Here is a 24,336-nt window from a genome sequence, read left to right as displayed (position 1 = left end):
TAGAGGACAGTCCGGTCCTATAAACATGTGATCGGACCAGACCAAATATTTAAGACAATTTGTTTAACTGGACCAGACCAATTTATAAAATATATTTTTCAACCCAGACCAATTTGAACCAAGCTCATATTTTTTTTAAAAGCCCGGACCAGCCCAGTTCGGATTTTATTTTAAAAAAAAAACCTCAACCCGGACCAAGACCGTTTTTTTTTAATATTGAAAATCCGGACCAGGACCATTTTTATTTGTTAATATAAACTTGACCCATGACAAATGTGGTGATTTAGAAACTAAACACTACACAGGATCGTCCACATATCACAAATTATCAGAAACAAAATAAAAATATGTCGTTCCATTGACTAATCATCAAATTAAGTATTAATCAGAATTATATATTTTACATTTTCTTTCTAGGTTGAATCGTGTTGCCTGGTGGGGATTGCTCTCGCACTACTTCCACTCGGGTTATTTATTTTACTTAGATCGAGTCTACTGTTTACTCAGTTTTCATATAGTTGCTAAGTTAAAACATTACCACTTGAGCTCATAAATAACTATTTACAATAATTTAAACACATGCAATTGAAATCTTCATCAATATAATTTCATGTTTATGGTTATTTATTGAGTTTTGTTTATTTTTTGTTACTTAGGTAGGAGGTAGGAACAGGAATTATTTATTAAATTAAAAAATCATGAAATTGATTAAGAATACTTATGGTTTATTTAATTTAATAAATTAACAATAAACGAACACTGATTATAGTCAGTACTTAAAAGTACCACTCGCTAGAAACTCCTAGTCGCTTTATTTACTTTTATTATTAAAAAATGTAATATTATAAATTTTGTTAAGAAAATGAAACTTATGTGTTTTTAAAGTAGTCATGTAGAAATATGAGTGAGTCAACTGTTTCTCCTTTTAGACGACTTCTGCGTTCTTCAATTATTCTCCCAGCAACACTAAAAACTCGTTCACTGCTTGCACTAGATGCTGGTATACAGAGAGTTTGACGAGCTAATCGGGAAAGTAGAGGGAATTTCTCATGTTGACTTTTCCAAAAATTGAGTATGTCGATATCTACATATTTACCTACAAAACAGGTTAAATAGTTGTCCATTTCTTGTACATACGACTGTTTTGGTTGTGGTACATCATCTTCCCATTCAGAAAACTGCGATGAATTCAGGGCAGGATTTTCGATTGATTCAGTCTCAGTAAATTCATCTTTTTGTTCAATTTCTATTTTTAAAAGCTCTAACTTAACATTGTTCATAATTCTTTTCCTTTCACTCTCGTCTGACACCATTTTTAGTTTTTTAAAATTAGGCCATAGAAAACAAGCAACTTCATGTTTTCTGTTTATAATAAATTTTTTCTTAAATATTTCTCTAGCGCGGATTCCTAGTTTTTGAGTTATGGATGTAGAATTTAATTCACCCGATGAATCAAACATATCCTCTTCCAATCCACAATACTTGTTAATGTGTTTTTCAAGAAAAAGTTTGTATAAGAGAACTTTGTGTATAGTGGGGTTAATATCTCCTTCCAACTCATCAGAAGCCGTCTTAAATGGTTTGAGAAATTCAGTAATTTGTTTGAGTAAATCGATATCTATATTTTGAAGTCGCCAAAAATCTTCACCATATTCATTAATTATTTCATCCCACTGTTCGTGTATCGATAGTAGCATTGCCAACCTAGTATTCCACCTAGTTTCCACTTCTTGAATTAACCCTTTAGATAATTTGTTAACCTCTCCAGAAGTTTTCCTCGTCGACAACTTTAATAAAAGATTTCGTACATATTGTAAATTGATCATGGTTATATAAGTTGGGAAGGCGGCCTTCTGATGTTCCGATTTCATACATATTATTATTGACTATCAAAATAAATCCATAACAAATTAATAATTAAAATAAGCATACTTAAATAATACTAGTTTGTAAAAATACCTGATAATATTACTCCAATAATATTACGAAAATCACTACGTGCTCTATCGACATCTGGAATTTTATTTACCACTGACTCTCCAACTTTACCTTGACTAAAACGATTTTCCAAAGCCTGTTTCATTTTTGAGGCTTGAATTTCCAAATTTTTAACGGATTCGTCTCTTTTACGACTACTTTGTATTCTTAAAGCTAAGCCTAAAAAAATTCCAAAAATATAATTAATTTAAACATTTAATTAATACTTAATTAAATAGTATATGAGTATATTATTTTTTATAATATTATTAATACAACATAATAATATAATAAATAGGACTGGGATTTTAATGCCCTAAAATTCTCAAAAAATGCACTTAAAAAATGCAAAACTTTAATCCTTCCTTCCATTTTTTGGTACGGTTATCCTGTAGCCACGTAGCTAAAATGGTTTTCTATGTCTTGGTTGGTTCTTTCAATTGAACCTTGACTTTGTGAATAACGTGGTTTACTATGGACTATTTTGAGTTCTGGTCATATGGCACAAAGTTCTGCTACAACTTTATTCACAAATTCTCGGCCATTATCGCTTTGCAAAATTGAAGGCGCACCAAAAGTTGTAAAAATATCTAATAATACATACGCCACTTCTTCAGCGCATTTCTGTATTAATGGTCTGAGTAAAACGAATTTTATCAAATAATCTTGGTACACTAAAATGAATTTATATTCGCCATCTGGTTGTGCCTGCATATCTATTAAATCAATCTGGCAACGAGAATTCATTTCAGATGATATAATTGGTTTTACTACTAACTCTTTTTTAGCTGTACTTCCTTTTTTTTGACACGATTGACAATTATTTAAGTACAGCATAATAGATTCTCTAATTACATTTTTGAATTTCATATTAATTTCATACTCCATTCTATTTCTACCACCATGTCCAATTGATAAATGCATCTCGTGTATAAAGTTAAACAATTGTTCATTAGGTACATAATATTTTATAGTATTACCAGGAACAATTAAATTTTCTTCTTCAGATATTTGAATCACGTCATATTTTTTTAAAAGCCTATAATCATTTGGTTTAAATTTTTCAGTTTGATTTTTTAATTGCTTTATATGTATACAATCAAATCGTCGTATTTTGATTTACTTAAGTACCTAAGCATTATTTGAACCTTTTTTCATTAATAGTTCGTTAAATTTTAAATTAAAATTTTCCATATACAACAAATCAAATTTAAATTTAATTTAAACGGCGAAACAAATTAAAATAAAACATTGATCGTATTAGTAAACGCACTACACTCGGTGATACTAAATACGCGACTATATACGATAACACAACGAAATGCCATGCATGTATAAAGTATAAGTACCTATACCTATAATCATAGGCGCAATTTGGGGGGGACTTGGAGGGGCTTAGCCCCTCCAATATTAAAATTAGCCCCTCCAAAAATTTATATTTAAATTGAAGTATTAAATCCTTCATTAATTATCTAATCTACATAATACAGTAAACGTCGTTTGAAAAAAATTGTTTCTAAAGTTTAAATTTGGAAACATGAAACAAGCCCGTGTAACAACATGATGTTAGACTTTATTTACCCGTCGTATTACGATTTACGAAAACAATAAAATGACTGTCTTATTTGTAGTGGTACGCAGCACGGAATCGGCTTGATTCCTATTTCACGTATGTTGTATACATACCGTATGCCCCGCCCTTCTGGAGACCCGTATTCATAGTCAATAAACTGATAGTACCTAGTCTATTTTTAGAATATGTTTTGGTTTTCCAATAACTCCAGTCATTAAATCCTAATTTCTAAGATTAAATGAAAGGCGACAAGTACTCATAACGTTATTGCTCGTCAGCTTATTAGTTAAAATATTCAATAGTCAACAAAAGTTATCATTCACAATAATTTTATTTTGTTTTTGTAATATATGTGGTGTACCGCTTCTACTTCTAAAAACTAGCTAAAAATTATAATGGATAAAAAAAATAAAGTGTTTGGTATTTTCAATTTTAAAAGTGTAAAAAATGAATCCTTGTGTGAAAATAATGAACCTCAGGAAGCACTTGAAAATAATTCTGTTACTGAAGTTGACTCTGATGATCCACCTGTTTTACCGGATGTGCAAAAGTTGCCTTCTGAGGGTATTGATATTGGGGATATAAATACAGGTCCGATTCGTCCAAAGTTACAGGTATGTTTTCATAAATAAATTTATAAACATTACGTTGTCATTACTCATTATACAGAAGGTTATGTTTTATTTTTAAGAAAAATAAAGGTAGTTACTAGTCACTAGTTTTAATGTTATAACTTATAAGTTATTACTTATAAGTTATAAGTCATTAGTAATTACTAAATTTAAATGTTATGAGTTAAAACTTATATTAACATAATATTCAGTAATAACCTAGTTATAATAATTCATTGCTTACCTAATTATTCATTTTAGACATATCCAAAAACTGTTTTTGGCAAACAAAACAGAGGATTTTCATCTACATTGTTTGATGGTTTTCCTTGGCTTGAATACAGTATTCAAAGGGATGCTGTATTTTGCTATCCATGTAGAGTTTTTGGAACTGGGAGGTCAGAAGATACTTTTGTTACCAAAGGGTTTAGAAATTGGAAAAAGGTAAGTTTTATTTTTTTTTAATTATTCCAAATAGACTTAAGCTTGTTGATTTTTTTCATTTATTTACATAAAATATTAAATTATGTATTAATATTTTTAATTAGATAAGTGGATCTATTTCTAAGACTTCCAAATTTAATTCAAAGTCAAAATTAGAAATTCATGCTACAACTAAGCAACATTTGATTAATTCAGAAAAATGGGCCGCATATACTCAGAACATAAAATCAGGTTCTGTACACACTCAGATGGCAAGTGCATATCGTGAAAAAGTATTAAAAAATAGAGCTTACATAAAAAATTTGATTGACATAATTTTGTATTTGGGCCGTCAAGGACTAGCATTCCGTGCGCATAACGAAGAAAAAACATCAATTAACCAAGGTACAACGATTTAGAATATTTAATATTATGGTTTTAAAATTACAGTTTTATTTTTAAGATATATATGTATAAGTAACAAAAAAAATTAATTTTGTTTTATATTTTTATATTAATGGAAGTCAAAGTTTATAATATAAAATATTATTCTTATGCCATACTATAATTTTGTTTTAAGGTAATTTTAAGGAAGCTTGTGTTTTACTGTCTAAATGTAATGAAGAATTTTCCACCATATTCAACGAAAAAACCAATTATACTAGTTGGTCAATTCAAAATGACCTTATAAACATCTCTGCTCAAATGATAAAAAACACAATTGTCAATGAGCTGATAGAAAGTGGATTTTTTAGTGTCATGTGTGATGAAGCAAGGTAATATCAAAATGAAATACAAATACTGTGAACTATACTGCCATACTGGTTAGGTATATTATAGGTAACATCAAATAGGTTTTATATTTGGGATTGTTTTATCTTTTTAGATGTTTCAGACAAGAGCAGATGTCAATTTGTGTACGTTATACCAAGAATTTAAAAGTTTATGAACGATTTTTAGGTTTTATTGATGTGTCTGAGAATCAAAACGCAGATGCTTTGGCTACTGCTATGGTCAGTTTTTTTGAAATAAATAAAATAAATGTACCTATTGTAGCCCAAGCATATGACGGTGCTAATGTTATGTCGGGTAAATTCAACGGAGTACAACAAAAAATCAAATCAAAATACCCGTATGCTGTATACACTCATTGTATGGCACATCGAATAAATCTAATTGTTCTAGATATGTGCAAATTGGTAAAGGTATGAGTAATATAATAATAATAATACAAATGTATACTCATTAGTTTATTAAGTAATAACTTATAAGAATTTTTTTTTTTAGGATACTAGAATAGTATTTAATTGTCTTGAGACATTGTATGTTTATTTTTCACACCCTGCTAATGATGCAAAATTCACCGAGATTCAAGTAAAATTAGGTATCAAAAAAACTTCTTTGACTCGTTTAAGTGATACACGTTGGAATTGTCGTGTAAGAAACTGTGTTGCTGTAAAATTAAACTTTAAAGCTATAGTTACATTGTTAAATGATGAAATCAATTCTTCCATAAATAAAGATGTTGTACAAGCAATAGGTAAGAATAATAATTTTGATTCTACTTGAGTTATACTATTGTAAAATATAAAATATAGATAATAAAACCATAATTTATTATTTTATAGGCATTATGACTATTATTACTAAACCATCATTTATTGTTAATCTCATTATTTTGGAAGAAGTATTACAAATTATAAATATATTGTCTACCCAGCTACAAAAAAAAGATGCTACATTAGGAAACGCTGTTACTTTAATTGAAGGAGTCATTAAAACCTTTGAGTCCTTACGCACAGAAGATGGATTTCATAATATATGGGAAAAGATAATCAATTTTACCAAAATCAATAATATAATACCTGATTTTCCAGGTAATAAAATTTAAGTTTGTCCTAAACTTATTTTATAAATATAAACATCAACATGTATAGGACATAGGTGCATTTCATTAATGATTTTTAAAACAGTTGTAACTAATTAAGATCAGGAAAAATATTAGGTGTCTTGTTTTATCATTAAATATTTGCTATTTTATGTTTTTTGAGCAGTTTTGTTTTTATAAGTTAATTATTGTAACTGTAGGTATTATGTTATAAATGCCTAGTTATCTAGCTGGAAATATCTAATATTCTAATGTTTAATCTATATTATTTATTAAAGGTCCCAATAGTAAAACAAGTAAACGTCAACGCCAATCAACAAGTAATTTAGAAGATTTTCATGTTTTTGCAACTACAAGTTCTGAGCAGCAAAATCAAAATAAGTTTAATCAATATACAGAAAGTTATTGGAGGACTCATTTTTATCAAATTATAGACACTTTAATAATACATTTTAATAAGAGGTTTTCATCTAATAGCTTGGAATTGGCAACATCTATTGATTACTTTCATAAAATGAATTATTATGAGAGTCAATGTTTTATTGAACAGTACAAAGTATAGTTTTTATATTGTTTTAATGTTTTTAAATATCAATATGTTGATCAATTTTTATGATTTAATTTTTAGGACTTATTAAATGTGGATGTAAACACCCTTCAATCAGAAATGCTTGTGGTGAAAAATTGTGTGTCTCTCAGAAACCCCAGTTTCACTTTGGAAGATATCAAATTAATCATGGATGCAGAGCTTTATCCTAATTTATATAAACTGTTATCATTATCTTTAACAATTCCAATTAGCTCTGCAACATGTGAAAGATCATTCTCAGCAATGAGAAAGATTAAAAATTGGCTTCGAACGTCTATGAACCACGATAGATTTACAAATTTGTCATTAATTTATATCGAACGAGATTTATCAAATGAATTGTGCAACGAAAAAATATTAGATAAATTTGCAATTTCTAAACGAAGGTTCCAATTATAATAATATACTTGATAAATAAATATATATTACATTTATTTACCTAAATGTTGTTATTATTTTCATACAAATATTTTTAATTTTATTAATAAATGCATTATAATATATTAAATGTAGAAAAGTGGGTGAGAAAAATATGGTATTGCCATATCAGTACTTACATTGGGGAGGGGTGTGTGGGGGGCAGAGCCCCCCACGGGTCTGTTTCATTTAAATATGTTAAGCCCCTCCAAGTTAAAAACCGAAATTGCGCCTATGCCTATAATATCAACGTAACTTACTGACTGATTAAGTAGGTATCTAAGATCTAATCTAATGCTTGAAATAAAGTTGTGAATAATAATTATAGTTGATAGTGAATCAAAAATATGAGAATTGTTATCGAATGAATTAGGATCTTAATTATACTTTGATAAATCGGTCAGGCAGCTATATTAGACATATTCATAGATCGTACTAAGTCAACACTTAGTGGAAACTTAGTATAAATCATAATTTTAATATTCATAAAATAAACTTAGTAAGTACTAAGTATATTTTTAGTAAAATCTAAAAGTTAGTAAATTAGTATTCATAAATAGGATTTACACATAAAGTTAGAAAATTCTTAGGGGATATTTAGTAAAATCCTAGTCAGCTCTAGTGATCACTTAAACAAAATTATTTATTATAAATTATAATTATAATTGACTTAAAATGGATGATTATTTGGATATGGATTATATGGATGACAACTATGATTTTTTAAATGGACTAGGCAGAGCACGGAAGACATATAAAAGAAATAATTATATAAATATTGACCCTATTAAGTTTTACTCGGACAGTGAGTTTTGTAGGAGGTTCAGATTAACCAAACATGTATTTTTAAATATTTTGATGCCTATGATATTTACTGAACAAGAACGTAGAATCCATACAGATCTGAGAGGATTACCTGTGAACAAAATGTGGAAAGTTCTGATAGCATTAAGGTTTTATGCGACTGGATGCTACCAAGTAATTTTGTGTTAATATTAATGTTTTATTAGCATAAATTTTCATTAGATTTTTTTGTTTTTAATTTAGTTGGTTAATGGGGATATGTTTGAGTTAAGTCAGTCAACTATCAGCCGAATTATAAAAGATGTCTCTTTGAGAATAGCAAAAAATTTAAGGACTTGGGTTAAATTTCCTTTACCTAATCAAGTAGAAATTATTCAACAAAAATTTTACCAAATATCTAAATTTCCGGGAGTTACAATGGCTATGGATTGCACACATATACCCATTAGTAGTCCAGGAGGTGAACAAGCGGAATATTTTCGGAATAGAAAAGGATGGATGTCATTCAACGTTCAGCTAATAGTAGGACCTGATATGGAAATTTTTGATGTTGTGGCCAGATGGCCTGGATCTGTGCATGATTCAAGAATTTTTCAAAATAGTAGAGCATTAGAATTAATGGAAAACGGGTAAATTGATATATATATATAATATATATTATGTAGGTATAAGCCAGTGGTTTTCAACCTTTTTAACAATGTGACACACTTCATTTCTTACAAAATTTTCGAGGCACAGCAATCCATAAAATATGCTTCACATATTTTATATAATATATAATAAATATACATAAGAATACATACTTATAAAACTATTAATAGATTTGTTGCAGCACACCACTTATGCTATAACATTATGATAAAAATAAAATATTATAGTATAATAAAATGAAACTATAAAACTAATATATATATAAAACTACCTATAATATATAACTACAATTTTAATTTCTGATATAACTTTTGTAGGCTGGTAAAAGGTATATGTATTGCTGATGGTGGTTATGCACAAACACAGTTTGTATACACCCCACATCCAAACCCAATTACGAATGAGCAAAAAAAATATAACTATTCTCATATCAGAACAAGGAATGTGGTCGAGAGAGTAAATGGTGTATTGAAGAGTCGATTTCGTTGTCTTTGTCGCAAATTGGGAACTGCGACTAAAACATCAAGTAACATAATAATAGCCTGTGTTATATTACATAATATTTGTCTCAAATATAAAATAAACATGCATTTGGATCAAGAAGAACCACAGTTTCAACACGGGATTGTTGATGCTGAAGTAATGAATGATAGTGGAAATAATGGTTTCAATATAAGAAACTCATTTATAACTAGACATTTTATGTAATAATTAATTAAAGAAATACAAAATAAAGAATATCATACATTTTATGCTTACAAATGAGATCATAACTTTTTTAATCATGATACAACAAAATTAAAAATCATTTAAAAAATCTTTGGTACATATTAATATTATTAATAAGTAATAAGCAATAGTGATATTTAAAAACAAGTTAAACATTTATTCAAAAAACAACATTTTTTTATGATATTATTAATATACTATTAGTATACAACCAGAAAATAAAACAAAATATAACTTTTAATAATAATTCATAATATTATTATTTATTAATAACTAATAAGTAATAAGTAGGTAATAGTGATATTTAAAAACAAGTTAAACATTTATTCAAAAAACAACAGTCTTTTATGATATTAATAGTATACAACCAGAAAATAAAACAAAATATAACTTTTAATAATAATTCATAATATTATTAATAAGTAATACTGATATTGAATAATAATAATTACTAAAATAATAATAAAAATAAAATAAAAAATATTATATAATATATAATATAATAATAATTCATAACTTTACTATAACATTATACAATTTTAGCACAACTTGGCAATTTATTGTAATTAAAAAATAAAATAATATAATAAATAATACTCAATAAAAAAAAAAAATTAAAAACTAACTTTTTTAACAGCTTTGGTTACTTTCATTCAAAAATTGTTTGTACTTTTGTTCAGCTAATAAAAGATTTTGTTTAGCTTCTTCCAAACGTATCTTATGAATCATAGCATCTTGTTCAATTAATATTTTCTGCTTTTTAATTCTAAGATCTGATTCTTCTTTAAGGACTTTAAGTCTTACAGCATCAAATGTTGAATCATTGGCCTCTAAAATAGGAAAAAGGAATTCCTAGGTTAGTTAAATAAGTACTGACAACACTACAACTATAATCACTAACTGCTCAATCTTTTCTTGATGTTATTAACGCAAGGCGATTCTCTACTATTCAACTCTAAAAAAAAAATTATTTATAAAAAGTAAATGAAATACTGTTTTGTCTAATAACAAATTATTTCAAACCTTTTTCTTGATTTGGAAAATAAATTAATTTGGTAATTTCTTCGGATGCTAACGATGTAGAATCAATTTCTATTTCAGTATGTTGATTAGTAAACTCATCACCATCTAATACAATATCACAATCTAAATACAAATACACATATTATTTACAAATCAGTTTATACTAGTAGGTACTTATTATTGATGAAAAATGCTTTAAACCCTTCACTATTTATACTATTAATTAAAAAAGGTAATACCTTAGAAATTCAGTAGTATTTTTAACTTTCTACAAATATGTCATTATAATTTGATAATCTTAATATAATATCATTAAAAAAAAAAAATGCTAACATTCCTCTTATTATTGGAAACTAATTAATATATTACATAATATTGAATTGTATAATTATTTACCTTGTAAAATAGTCTCTAAATTATTTGTAGTTGGTGATGACATATTCCTTAACGAATCAGAGTCCAAAACATCATGCACTTCTATATCAGTTATGCTAGTTAAAAACTGATCAATGGATTCATTTGTTGGTACAGTTTCTTCAGGTCCTCCGCCAGTTTTTTTTTTATTTCTTTTTTCAGCACATAGTTCGGCTTTTTTGCTATTTTTTCTATTCTCCCAACATTTTTTGAGATTAAGAGCAGAACGCTAGTAAAATTATAGATACATTTATCATATTATAAAATATTGCATAACAATTGAATAACTTACTGAAACGTTTAATGCAGCTGCATTAAATTCATCCGCCACAATATTCCAATACTTAGATTTTTGTGCTACTTGTACTGCTCCTTTTTGTTTATTTTCCAATACATGTTTATATTTAAAAACTAAACTATCCAGCAGATTAATTTCATCTGCTTGGAATACCGGATTTCTTTTAATCAGTTTTTCGGTCATACTTACAATAAGAAAACTACCTATAGTCTAAAATACTTTTTACTTTACTGAAATTTGAAAATTATGTTCAAGACGTTTAAGATATAACGACTACCAAGTACCAAATAAACAAAATAAAATAACACTATCATAGTGATATCATGGCATATCATAGTGATAAGACATACTTCCTCCATGATTTTATAAAAATAAAATAGTTAGCGAATTCTTAGTATTTACTTAGTATTATATTCTAAGTATTTACTTAAAATTTACTTTGTTAAGTAAATTGTTAGAATTTTCTATGAATACGTTACCGTTGAAAATTCTAATGTTTTACTTAAGAAAGTATATACTAAGTTTAAATTAAGTGTGATCTATGAATACAGCTAGTTTCATATTGGTTATTTTAGTAAACAAAAAATATGGGAATATTTTTTTAAAGTTCATATTACCTTGATAAATTAGCCATTCTGTATAATGCCCGGGCATTCTATTAAAATGCCCGGACAATATAGAAAATTCTTGAATAATTATCAAACGCCCAAAATGCAGGTCATTCTATACAATGCCCTGGCAGTATATATAAGGCCTCGATTATCTACAATGCCCGTAACATATATATTTATATATCACATAACTATTACTTGGTAAGTATTTACCAAATGCACAGGTGACGCCGAGCGGGAAAAGCAAGCAGAACCATCATAAATCTTAATATATATAAATCTCGTGTCACAATGTTTGTCCTCAATGGACTCCTAAACCACTTAACCGATTTTGATGAAATTTTTTACAACGCGTGTAATTTGGTCCAACTTAAAAGATAGGATAGTTTTTTTTTCAATTTTTTTAATATCGGGACAGCTAGGGGTTGTCCAGAAAATAATAGAAGTGCTCAAACAGGGATTTTGATAATTTACGGTAGAAATAATTGTTTATAAATGGTTGCTAAGCTACGTAGACTATTTATTATTATTATTATTATTATTTTATTTTCGGTGACCATAGTAACAATTTTTTATAATTATTATTTATTGTCCCCGTTTTTGTAACATTTTTCAGTTTTTCACTGATTAATCGCTCCTAAAGAGAATATATTTAGGTATGTAAATGTAATAATATGTAATGTAATGACGTCACTGTCCAGCAATAAATAAACTATATTAAGGTCGCTGTTGGTTATGATTGAATATAATAGTTGTAGACCTGTTGTTATATTTTGTCAAAACCATAACAACAAAAATAAAAATTAGCGAAATAAGTCAATGTTCACAGTAAATCTCAAAATCACAGCAATAAACTAACATAACAATATGAAAACCACGAGATGGCACATTATTGTATTTTATCCACTTTAGTAAAAAAAAAATTGATATAATTTTGAAACTTAATGGGTTAGATATAATAAACTTACGTAGGTATACATCTCGCGGAGTCCGCAATCCACCACGGGTGGATTGCCTACATGATAATATACAGCTCGCATAATCATAAGAGTCTCACGGGCAACACCAAGCAAAATGACTATAATATTATTACTTGACTAACTCACTGACTGATAAATGTAGAGTCTGAGCAATGATAGATCGATGCTTTCAATTTACACGGTAAATTCGTAAAATCGTACCATAAATTTAGTGTGCAATAAGAAAGCATTTTACAAAATTCGCACTTTAAAGTGGTGCTTGAACAAGTTTTTTGAGACTAAAAATGGTCAATGAAAATGTCTTAGTGAATCATATTATAGCATTGGCATTTTTAACGGGCAACGAAGTGCACGGGGTCAGCTAGTGTTTATATAAGATTGTTATACTTATTTTAAGTATGATCTAAAATAATCATGAACAAAATAGATGATTATTGTGTATGTAAAAAAAATATACTTAATTATAAATGTGGCTATATTACCGTAAAATGATGTACATTTATACTAATAAACGATTTATTTGGTTTAAATTTTAAATTATTATTAATAAACATGTCAAAAATAAACAACTAGGTATTTAACAATGCAACGAAGTGCGCAGGGTCAAATTCATCTATAGAAACTTAACTTAACTTAACTTTATAGATACTTTTTTATTAATGAAAATCGTTAGAATTGCCCTAACGATCTTTTAAAATTTTTATTAAAAAACAAAGTTTATCCAAATCTACCACAAAATTACAGAAATGATACGGAACCCTTTGGGTGCGAGTCCGACTCTCACTTGGATGGTTGTTTATGTTACCGTTATGTGACAAAACTATTTATCTATTTATCTTTTTAATCATTTTTTTTTCAGTTTTGTACTAATTACTTAGTAGTAGTACCTAGTAGTAAGTAATTAGTACAAAACTGAAAAAAATGATTAAATAAAACCAGATTGTGCACTTCTTGAATTTACTGATAACACGAACCTACCTCAAATCACTAGGGCCACATAAGAGAAATAGATTAATGTACCATAATTTTTAATTATTGTATCAATATCACCATAACACAAATTATTTGTACCATTTTTGTACAGTGTCTTATTAACACAGATTAAATAAACCTATTAATAATCTGTGATTTAACCAAGATTTAATGTTTATGTATTAAAATTTAAAGCAAATCACTTAATGCAAGTAATAACTCTAATGAAAAAAATATTATATACTATTTTGACTGATGCGATAATAGGTAATTGGATTTGGAATAAAATACTAGGCTTAAAGAACAAACACATTGGAACTTTTGTAAGAATATATTTAATTTATTCAATGAAAAGTTTAATCCTAAAAAGAACTGTTTAGTAAAAAGTGTAATAATACTAATAATTTGTTTCACATTAGTTGGTTATGAAACATTATAGGCATAAACAAAAATGAATTAATATAAACAACTAGTGATACAACTTGAAAGTATCACAAAATAAGCGTCTACTTGTAGCTCCAAAACAGATCCACAGCCGGCACTCTGGAAATGGTTCCCTGTACAGTGTTATTGCAGTTGCCCTTTGTTAGCCTGTCAGAAGTATATATGTGTTAGAAATTATGTACAATATGAAGTTATGCTATGGTTATGACTTATGAGTTAATTTAAGCGATGAATTATAAATGTTGTAAAGTAGCTAGTTTTCTGTTTTTTTAATGATTTTTCTGAAAAGAAATCCTTATTTAGAAATTTAATTGTTGAAAAAATCTGAATCTAACAAACAAATTAAGAAGATAGTTTTTATCAAAGCTTTCACATGGGTGATTATTAATTATGCTAAACATACTTAATTTTAATTTTTTACCTACTTAAATTTCTGGAGCAAGTATTGGAAAACGATGAATAAAAAAAGATTCTAAGTTATGTATATAATTATAAAAATCATTATGTGGCATCATTAAATTGACATAAGTTGAATTTTCTTTATTAGTATATGATTTAAAATGAGAAAACAAAAATTATTGATCTAAGTCTTGTTGAAATTTAGCATAATTTATACAAACATCACAACTATGTTTTTCTAAACACTTCTTCATTAAATAGCCACAAACATATGTTAATGATTTTTGATCTGGTAGAGTTAAATCCCTATAATCTACAGATCCAATGGGAAGTGGTGTTTTAAATTTAAAAGGAGATTTTTCAGGAAACATTATATTTTGAATTTCTTTATTGGAGGGATCTGGAATTTCAGATAATATATCATCAAAATCTTGAATGCAATTGGAATTATCAGAATATTGAAAATAATTTAAGCAAAATATTTTTTTAAAAGCATAATAAAATTGGACTGGAGTGGGATTCATATTATTACCATTTTGGTTGCGAAATGTACTAAAAAGGTTTTCAATTCTATCTTGGTTTAATCTATTAGTATATAGAACATAGTTGTGACCAGGACTTATACTTTTTAATATTGTCCACAGTAAATTTAAACCAGCAATGGAAACTAACCAGCCTTTAATAAATTTCATTCGATTAGTTACATCTTTGTTATTTTTATCAAAAACTTTTAAGTTTGTAAAGAATTGTTCCATGAATAATAGATGTGATTTTTGAGACTGAGTATTTTTGAATGGTCTATTAAAATCTTTTAAATTAGGTCTTTTATATGAATTAAAAATATCAAATAATTTATCCATATCTTTAAAAAAATTAATGGTTTGTTTTGAAGAAATTGGTAATTTATTTAATTCTAAATAGGTTTCCATGCCTGCTGCAACAGTTGCACTAAAATTTTGAGCAGCTAAGTAAACTCTCATTTTTTGAAATGCATTTGGATATATATGTGGATAAGTTAATTTTGGAGCTAAACGTACATTACAAGTACTGTCTTGGCTATAAAATGACATGAGATATTTTTTTTCTATTAAATCATCATTTAATTTAAATTTATGTTGAAAAAACATATTCCTTGTAGCTTTCAGAAGATGAGGTGGATCAAAAATGTAAACTATTTTTTTATTATTAACTTCAAAATATGGTCGAGATGGAGAAACATGAAAATTATTACTAAAACCTACAAAATTTGAACCCATATCTGTTATAAAAGCTTTGATATCTAAAGAAGTACTTTGAATTTTAATTATTTTTGAAATAATAATATCTTGTAAGTCATAACCAGTGCATGAACTAGACACTAAAAAATATGCAATCGGTTGCTTCCAATTTACATTTATATCACTAAGCATTAACACAAGTGCATACTTTGCAGGTTCATAAGTTTTACGGTTATTAGTTGTATTAAATCCCATTATTTCATCTTTTTTAATTAAATAATATAAGTTAGTTTTTAAAGACATTTCATCTGCACAAAGTATACATTGTAATGCCTCAGGGGTATAATTTCTAGTTTTAAAATTAATAAAATTAAATAAAAAATCATTTAGACCCGGTAGAATTTCAAATTTTGAAGTTGTACGTTTAAGAGTACTTATTGTTGGCAGAGAAAGTGTTGTTTTAATAAAATTATAAACCTTTGGACCCAAAAATAAATAGTTAATGCAAATTGTTTCATTTCATTGTTATATCTGTAACCCCCCTTTTTTCTTTCTTTCTGCATTAAATGAGATTTGATAATTAAAATTAAGTTTGGAGATAAAAATTTTTCACAGTTATTTAAAAAAGATTCTACAGAGTCTAAATGATCTAATAGATAGAGCCTGTTCTCTAATGTCCTTATATGGTCCTTGGCTAATCGTAGTTGTTTTCTTAACTCCAATTTTTTAGGAGTTGCATTTGAAAGCTGCAATGGGGTTTGAGTGGATGATGTTGAACTGCTGAAAGACAAACTTGACGATGAACGATCTGGGCTTGAACAAGCTAAAGGTGTAGATAAATCCACAGTACTATCCGCCTCGTCACAATTTGCTCGTTTAGCTAATATGTCATCTAAAACCAATGATCATTATTACTTAGTAATTTTTTTCATTATCAAGAACATTGATATTCATTAAAGAATATAAGAATATTTTCTTACCATTAAAGAGTGTAGGAATAGCATTATCCGTTAACCGGTTTTTAGTAAGAACATTTAAAAACATTTTGTTTTCTAAATGTTCTTGACATATACGAACATCTTTAACCTGAATGTTTTTGTCAGCAAGTTCGGGAATACAATTTTCAATCCACATTGCACGCCTTGAACCATAAAAAGTATATAATAGTTGCTATGATATATTATAAAATTAAAGATTGCAGAAATCAATTTAAATATTCTTACCTTTCTGAGTCTTTTGGTAACGTAAAGTAACTTAGCTCATTCGAATCTACCGAACTTTTATTTGTGCAGTATTTCACACCACATTTTCGGTATGCAATACTTTTAGAAGTCTTCATCATTGAAATGAAAAAACACAAAAAAAGTGGGTGCAAAATTCAATCGCGAATCAGTCTTTCGTTCGACTTAAATAAAAATTTTCAAACAGTGTACGTTAACGGCTGAACGACGTCAAAAAAGTCAGTGATGTGTAACTAATAAACAATAATTTTTCATAAAGCTTTATTTTCCCTATTCGTGGTGACACTGATTTGAGGTAGGTTTTGTTTTTTCACATTTTTGAGAATTACATGGGCCGAATAGAGAGTGCACCATCTGGTTTTATTTAATCTGTGCTTATATGTCTTCACCACACCTTGAGGTTTATTTTTTTGTCTGCAGTATATTGTAATTAAATGGTCCAATATTCTGACGATGCTATTGGTTGTTATAGCAACCGATAAATATAATATAAGATACATTTGTTTGTTTATTTTATAATCATTGATCTATAATAAATTTAAATATTAGTAATAAACTTATAAATATAAGTTCAAAGGGTTAATCAACGGTTGGCTGCACGTTTGGATGCTCCTAAAGAGTGTTAACATTGATAATATTAGTGATAAGGAAGGGAACTTAGAAAACGGGGCTGGTCAGAGTGCAATCAGTTTTCTATTAGACGCCTAAGGCATGAGACTGTTTTTAATGTTTTCTATGTGAGTTTAAGTTAATAAAGTTTGTCATATCATAAACTGTGTTTGTTATTGGTAATTTAACAGGAATCTTATAAAAAATAAAATAAAAGTTTAAAGGAGGGGCTTCCCAATTTCGATTATTAGTTATTCTTCCATCATTTAAGTGAAACGAAGTTAACTTAAAAATCGTATACCAACTTAAAGTAAAAATGTTGCTGTTTTAATTATGGTCGGTGTGGTAAATTCTCGAGACATCGATCAGTCATTGGGATTGTTCGCGACTCGCTTATCTTTCGCTCATAGCGAAAAACCAGATATAGCCAGTATCCGCGGTGACAACCGACGGACGCCGACGGCATCCGTCAAAAGGTCCAGTGGGTGCCGTCCGAGTGCCTTTGACGTGTGACGTATAGTGCTCTCTCGGCCGTTGCCCGATATCCGTCACCGTACGTCCGTGCCGCTGTTGTGCCGGTTGTTTATAATTTTGGTGTGTGCTGTCCAAGCCTCGGATCAGCGAGTCGGATCAGTGTTTTTTTTATGCAGTTACGCGGCGTTGCATCCGTATAATTTCAAACCAGCGGCCGTTAGAGTCCAACCCGGTTCGTGTCGTGCTTCCGTCGCCGTGACCATACCACGTGGCTTCGTGTTCTGTTCGAATAGCCAATTGGCCGGCGGCGTTTGCCGTATATTGGTCGTACGCATATCGCATCGCACCGAAGTGTTGTGCCTTGCGGTGTTATTACCGGTGCCCGGCACTGCGATTTCGCGACTTATATTAAGTGCCCGTGACCCATTTTGGTACCGGTGTCACCTTGCCTGCTGTCGCCACTCGCCAGTGCATACAATTTGTTTCGACGTAGTGTCGCGTCGAACAGTGTCCCCGCCTGTTCGCCACTCTCGATCGACCAATTCGTCGAATCCGCAAAGTATTTGTAATCAACCATTACGGTCGTATACCTTGCGTTTTATCTTTTACATTATATATATATATTGCATCTATTTTGGTATCCCGTGACCTACTTATGGTTCACGATATTATTTTATCAATTGTATTTCTGTATTATAAATTATATATTATATTGAATCGTAGGCCCTTATTAATCACATTATTTTGTTATACGGTGGAGACGTCCACCTGTAATTATTATTATTTATGATTTATTGATTAATACACCTCAAACCTTTATACTTTTATTTTGCAATTATTGTTATAATTATTTCTTTGTTATATTTAACCCTATCCTAAATACGAGTCATTGGGGCTAACTGTTCATTAAGAGCCCTATTGGCGATCAGGGATCAAGGTAATCATCGATTTTAAATTACTGAAATTTAGATATACAATAATTTAGAATGTATTAATGGCACTTTTTTGCACTACGTATTTATGTTATGTACAACATTTATAATATGGTGTAATATAATTTCATATTTAGTTTTAAGATTGAAGCACGTGTTTTAAATGTTCACGAATTACGTACCTACCTTCAAAAATAATACAGGAAAACTTTTTTGTGAGGATATATTTTATGCTATGGGAGAATAACGCTTCACCGCTTTTAATAACGATGCCGAAAATGTGTGCTCAATTTTTAAGGTATGATATGAAAAATAGTACCTAATAAATAATAATATTACGATCGTAAAATACGATTTATTAAATTTAAAAATGTATCTTATATCTAGAAAAACATTATGATTTGTACCTTATAGAAAGACCAGATTTATAGCATAGTCAATGGAAAAATTAACAAAGCTAATAAATTATACATACTCCTTAATCATAATTATGAAATTATTATGGGACCTATGACAATTATTACCCCAATAGAAGATACATCGGAAGTAGTTCCAACACACGTTACTCTTATGACGATTGATAGTATTATGTCATTAAATAATGATACGATAGCTGGTATGTATATTATACATTTCTAATAATGTTATTATTAATAAATTAGTAATTTTATTTATCAATTATTTTCTAGACACTATTGGAGTAATAATTCGCATAGAAGACATGGTAGATATTGTAAAACCAACCAAAACACTTAAACTACGAGATGTTATAATATCAGATAATACTGGGTTCGTGGTAAGTAGGTTTTTTATTACAATAAACATTTATGTATTTTAAATACCTATAAATTATTTTATGTTTTATTTAATTTTAGATAACACGTACGCTATGGAACGAAGAAGCTTCTGTATTTAGTGGACAACTATAAGACGTTCTATCAATTGAGAAGGGTAAATTAATAATTTATAAAAAAGGGAAAAAATTATCTATAACGCAGTCTACGGTTATACAAATTAACCCTATTTGGGCTGAAAAACAAGTTTCAAAAGAATGGTATGAAATGAAAGGCTGGTATCAAATCAATAGAATGGATTTAACACAATCATCGTCAATCGATAACACTACAATAAATCAATCAGATAGGTTTTTAAAATAGGTTAAACGAATTGACTTACATAGCAACATTCTATAATGTGTATTGTATTTTTTTTTCAATAACAGATAATGCATATTTAACATCAGTAGATGACAAGATTTTTTCACAAATAGTAGAAAACGAAAAGTACGAAACGTCGTTTAGATGAGATGTACATCATCTAAGTACAACTACAAATTGAAATTAAAGAACTTACATTTAAAAAACTCAGATTAAATCTCGAACGTCAAGAAGTAGAAAATAGAATTATTAGTAGAAAACAATAAGACGGTGATCATTAATTTTATAATATTGTATATAGTATCATCTTTAATTTATTGAAATTTAAACTAAATATTCTATCTGTTTGTATATTTATTATTGTTATTATTATTATTATTATTAACTAGCCGACCCGTCACAGCTCCGCCTGTGATTGGTTGTTTGTTATGCCTTTAGACCAGGGGTCGGCAACTTTTTTGGTGTCAAGGGCCAAAAAATAAAATAACATTGTTTCATGGGCCATAATTTGAATACACCTTCTTCTTTCTTTTTTTCTTCGGCTTAACGGTCTTTAAAGGGCCTGAGCTGCCACAAGTAAGTCTCTCCAGCTTTCTCTGTTGAGTGCTAATTCAATCTACGCATTTGTATCCATCAATTGAATGTCCCTCTTCACAGCATCCTTCCATCTCGTTAGCGGCCGTTTTTTCTGTATCGTTGCGGTTATGACCTTTTTTAGTATATCATCTTCAGCTCTCCAAATATATCCAAACCATTCCATTCTCTTAGTTCTTATAAACGTTAATATTGTTATTTTCCATACAATTGGTACAAATTTTCGTTTTTCCGCCTTTTGAATGTTCCTAGATCGAGATTTCTACACATTTTTCTCAAAACCTTTCTTTCAAATATTGCCAGTTATTTGTTATCACCTTTCGTCGTAGACCAAATCTCACACGCGTAAGTAACAATTGGTCTCAGATAACTGATATAGAGCAGTGTTTTTGACTTCCTCAACAACAATTTAGATTTCAATAACTTTTGGATGCTATGGTAGCATTGGTTTCCACTTGCTAACTGTTCAACTATTTCCTGATATATGTCATTTTTGTTGTATGTTATTATATGTTCACACCTAGATACTTAAAACTTTCTACACTTTCAAATGTGAAATTATCTACTTGTAGATTAGGATGATCTTCTCTTCTCCTGGAGAGTACCATAAATTTTGTTTTTTCTTCGTTAATACAAAGTCCCATTCTTTTACAGGTCGTTACAAGGTTAGACATTGTTGGGTGATATCTTGTCTTGTGTTTCCTAAAATGACGATGTCATCTGCGTACACCAATATAATTTCTTTATTTACCACCTCAACTTGATGACTATGATTTATTTCTCGAATCACCTTTTCGAGACCTAAATTGAATAGAGTTTCTAAAGTGTAGACGATAATATTATGTAGAATTTTTTATTCAAATTTTATCATTTAATGTGATCGGTAAGTAAGTATAAAACAATTAATGAAAACGTACTGAAATGTTTCTATCGGTATTAATGGTAAATATATTTTTATTAAGAATGAGAACATAAAAATAAAAATCTAAAATTAACGTGAAAAATAAGATATTTAATTGTGAACCTGATAATCCTTTACGCTTTTTTATGTCATTGGCCATAATGTCTGAATAAATAATTGAATATAACATATGTATGTTGTATACTTATCTTATTAGTTAATTTAGATAAGAGATTATTATTATTATTACTGTGTAACGGGACGCCAACCATGTGGCCAGAGCCCAGTCGTAGTTGTTCATTTTCTGTTAATAAAAGTTGTTAATAATTAAAGTGAAACTAATAAAACATGGTGCAGTCTTTGGAGTTGTAAAAAAGTGACTTTCCTACGAATTATTTGCTTTATTACTAGGATTCAAATAGATAAAGATTTTTTTGAAGATGGAGTTCAATAAACCAGAAAATCTCAAATTAATTGGTAATTTAAATGAAAACTTTAGACTATTTAAACAGGAAGTAGAGGTTTACTTCATGGCTACTGAAACTTATAAAAAGACATAGAAGTTCAAGTGGCATGTTTATTAAACTTACTAGGACTAGATGGTCTGAAATTGTTTAACACGTTTAAAATTGAGGAAAAAACTGTTGAAACAATTTTTAAATCTTCGGTAGAATACTGTGTTCCTAAAAAGAATGAAGTAATGGAACATTATAAATACTTTACCAGGAAGCAAGGTGAAAATAAATCATTTGATAAATTTTATGCTAACCTACGTGAACTAGTAAAGTCATATTCATTTGGAGGAGCAGAAGAAGCCTTGCTGCGCACACAAATAGTACTTGGTGTAAATGATAAAGATTTACAATCAAAATTACTCAGAGAGGATTTATCATTATCCAAAATCAATAAGTATTGTCAAACAATGGCGCAAGCTGAGATGCATCGACGTGTGGTTCAAAAAGAAAATGCAAGTCTGGATCAAATTGAAAAAGGGATCGAGTCAATTCAAACAAAATAATAGTACACACAGGCAACAGGAGTATCAGAACAAAAATCAGATAAATTTCAACAACGGTTCAGGTAAAAATACAGATTATAATACTATTAGTTGTAAAAAATTTAATTGTAACAAATGTGGTAAGTCGCATACTATTAATCAATGCCCGGCATATAGAAAAAATTGTAATAATTGTGGTAAACCTTATCATTTTGCAATATGAAATATGGTTGATAAAGGTCAAATACATGAGGTTCAAATAAATACAAATAATAGTAATGAAAAAGAAGTAACATATTTGTCATTAAATAGTATGGAGTCAGAGAAACAAAAAAATTGGATAGCAACTGTTTTAATTGATGATAAAAAGGAATTTAAAATTAAATTAGATACAGGAGCTCAGTTAAATGTAATGTCCTTAAAAGAATTAAGAATATTAAATAAAAATGTAGAAAAAAGTTCTGTAGTTTTAAATCATTTGGTGGATTTAAAATAGAATCACTGGGAAAAGTAAAAGTAAATATTAAAGGGCGATTGTAAACTCCACCGATTTACAGGTAGTCGATTTTAGGGTTGGATTTATAACATGTAAATTCCACCAATACATTTTTTTTACCTGAAAATAAAATGTTAACTCCATCGATACGTATTTTTGATCTGAAAACACGTAAACTCCACCGATGGTAAAATCCACAGATTAAAACTATTTTTAGTATAGCTATAGCTATTTGTTATACATAATGTGTATAGTGTATACACATCAACTTTCAACTGACTTATCTAAACTGCATCTTAACGACCGCAGATAATATCACATCGCGTTATCGCGAAACGAATGCATTCGGTAAAATATTTTCGAAGACACATTTTAGTGCGTCCGCTGATTTCAAAATGAACGCATTAAGTGAATTAACCAGTGAACGTGGAAATATGTTGCTTTGTTTGAATAATTTTAAATATAACAAACAAATAATTTTGAAGTCCAGTGAAGAAAAGTGGCGATGTGAAAATAAAAAGTGTTCCGCGGTTTTAAAAACAATTAATTCTGGAGAAAATCGATTAATTAAAACGAACAGAACATACTCATGATGCGTCAACCGAAAATAACCTTCAACGACAAGTGCTTAGTACTGGTGCAAAACGAAAAGCAATAGAAAATAATTGTGAAGCACCAAGGAAAATTATCTAACACGCATTAGACGAAAATTCATTGGATGGAAATAACAGTACAATACAGGGTAGAGATGTAAACTATGCTAAAATAAATTTATAGAATGGTAGGAGAAAGATAATACTAAAAATACCTGAAAATTAATTTGACGTTCATAATTATTTAAATGAAACCCAATGTATGACGAGTAGAAATGAAAATTTTCTTCAATATAATAATAAAGAAAATGGTATTATTATA

The 24,336-nt window shown here is 28.7% G+C and overlaps 4 protein-coding genes across 4 annotated transcripts; 2 read left to right on the top strand and 2 right to left on the bottom strand.

Moving 5' to 3' along the window:
* The first annotated feature begins 3,740 nt into the window (after positions 1-3,740).
* On the top strand, positions 3,741-7,499 carry LOC114123636 (zinc finger MYM-type protein 1-like). The gene is made up of 9 exons (XM_050210566.1): positions 3,741-4,164; positions 4,423-4,605; positions 4,710-4,989; positions 5,165-5,360; positions 5,471-5,789; positions 5,872-6,124; positions 6,213-6,461; positions 6,751-7,028; positions 7,101-7,499. Exons 1-9 carry the CDS (start codon positions 3,946-3,948, stop codon positions 7,458-7,460), a joined length of 2,337 nt encoding a protein of 778 aa, XP_050066523.1. The 5' UTR covers positions 3,741-3,945; the 3' UTR covers positions 7,461-7,499.
* A 654-nt stretch (positions 7,500-8,153) lies between these two features.
* On the top strand, positions 8,154-8,915 carry LOC126555660 (putative nuclease HARBI1). The gene is made up of 2 exons (XM_050210563.1): positions 8,154-8,456; positions 8,526-8,915. Exons 1-2 carry the CDS (start codon positions 8,154-8,156, stop codon positions 8,913-8,915), a joined length of 693 nt encoding a protein of 230 aa, XP_050066520.1.
* Positions 8,916-10,250: 1,335 nt separating this feature from the next.
* On the bottom strand, positions 10,251-11,817 carry LOC114127601 (uncharacterized). The gene is made up of 5 exons (XM_050210565.1): positions 11,392-11,817; positions 11,082-11,328; positions 10,686-10,808; positions 10,564-10,617; positions 10,251-10,492 (listed from the first exon to the last, which is right to left on the bottom strand). The coding sequence occupies exons 1-5, from the start codon at positions 11,578-11,580 to the stop codon at positions 10,293-10,295; spliced, it is 813 nt and encodes a 270-aa protein (XP_050066522.1). The 5' UTR covers positions 11,581-11,817; the 3' UTR covers positions 10,251-10,292.
* Positions 11,818-16,454: 4,637 nt separating this feature from the next.
* LOC126555661 (uncharacterized) lies at positions 16,455-17,611 on the bottom strand. Its single transcript, XM_050210564.1, has 3 exons — positions 17,244-17,611; positions 17,001-17,161; positions 16,455-16,912 (listed from the first exon to the last, which is right to left on the bottom strand). The coding sequence occupies exons 1-3, from the start codon at positions 17,360-17,362 to the stop codon at positions 16,455-16,457; spliced, it is 738 nt and encodes a 245-aa protein (XP_050066521.1). The 5' UTR covers positions 17,363-17,611.
* Between the last annotated feature and the right edge of the window lie 6,725 nt (positions 17,612-24,336).

Source organism: Aphis gossypii, unplaced genomic scaffold, assembly GCF_020184175.1.
Source record: "Aphis gossypii isolate Hap1 unplaced genomic scaffold, ASM2018417v2 Contig00979, whole genome shotgun sequence".
Taxonomy (NCBI): Eukaryota; Metazoa; Arthropoda; class Insecta; order Hemiptera; family Aphididae; genus Aphis; species Aphis gossypii.
Note: the sequence above shows the minus strand (reverse complement) of the source record. Positions and strands in the feature narration are given on the sequence as shown.